Source organism: Mandrillus leucophaeus, unplaced genomic scaffold (assembly GCF_000951045.1).
Source record: "Mandrillus leucophaeus isolate KB7577 unplaced genomic scaffold, Mleu.le_1.0 Scaffold329, whole genome shotgun sequence".
NCBI lineage: Eukaryota > Metazoa > Chordata > Mammalia > Primates > Cercopithecidae > Mandrillus > Mandrillus leucophaeus.
The window spans coordinates 3973861-3974876 of NW_012103465.1; the positions used below are offsets into that span (position 1 = coordinate 3973861).

The 1016-nt window shown below is 37.7% G+C and overlaps 1 protein-coding gene across 2 annotated transcripts in view; it reads left to right on the top strand.

Moving 5' to 3' along the window:
* The window catches only part of RIC1 (RAB6A GEF complex partner 1), a 165408-nt gene that overhangs the window by 30360 nt on the left and 134032 nt on the right, over positions 1–1016 (top strand). For both annotated transcript variants that reach the window (XM_011988383.1, XM_011988384.1), the window contains exon 2: positions 618–725. In XM_011988383.1, coding sequence (XP_011843773.1) covers positions 618–725 — 108 coding nt within the window. The remainder of the gene's footprint in view (positions 1–617; positions 726–1016) is intronic.

Sequence of the window (1016 nt, forward strand, 5' to 3'; positions counted from 1 at the left end):
GGTTCACGCCATTCTCCTGCCTCAGCCTCCTGAGTAGCTGGGACTACAGGCACCCGCTACCACGCCCGGCTAAATTTTTGTATTTTTAGTAGAGACGGAGTTTCTCTGTGTTAGCCAGGATGGTCTCGATCTCCTGGTCTCGTGATCTGCCCACCTTGGCCTCCCAAAGTGCTGGGATTATAGGCGGGAGCCACAACGCCCAGCCTGTAGTTTTCTTTTCATGTAATACCCTTGTCTGATTTTGGTGTTAAGGGAATGCCGAACTCAAAATTAGGAAGTACTCTTTCTGCTTTTATCTTGTGGAAGGTTTTGTAAAGAATTGGTGTAATTTGTCCCTTCAATGTTTGGTAGACTTCACCTATGAACACGTTTAGTCCTGGTTCTTTCTGTTTTGGATGATTATTAATTATTATTTCGGTTTCTTTAATATGTACAGGCCTAGGTTTAGGTCTTTGTTTTGGTTGATATGCTTGGAATGTTGAAAGCCAATAGTTTAATATCAATGTTGTATTTTATTTTACTCCAAAAATACTTTGAATACTCTATATGTTATCTTAAATTTTATTTGTGTGTATTTTTATGAGATATTGATAAAAAATACAACTGTTTTCTTCCAGCCGAGTGTGTTGATTGTAACCTACAAGGAGCCTGCAAAATCATCTACTCAGTTTGGATCTTACAAGCAAGCTGAATGGAGGCCAGATAGTACCATGATAGCTGTATCAGTAAGTAGATGTTTCCGCTAAATAGTGTTTTCTTATGAAACCGTTACATTGCATTTAAATTTGATTCTCTTAGATGACTTTCTTTCAGTCTTTTACACTCATAAGCATTTATTTTGTTCTGATAGGAATGGCTTTACTGATTATTCTGTGTGGATTACTCCTACTATAGCTTCTCTTTTGACTCTGCTACTTCCTACCATCCCTAAACATAGCACCTATATCCTTTTCTGTTTGTTGTTCTCACTTTACTGTTTTGTCCTTGAAGTCTAACTGCTTTACTAATTATTCTGT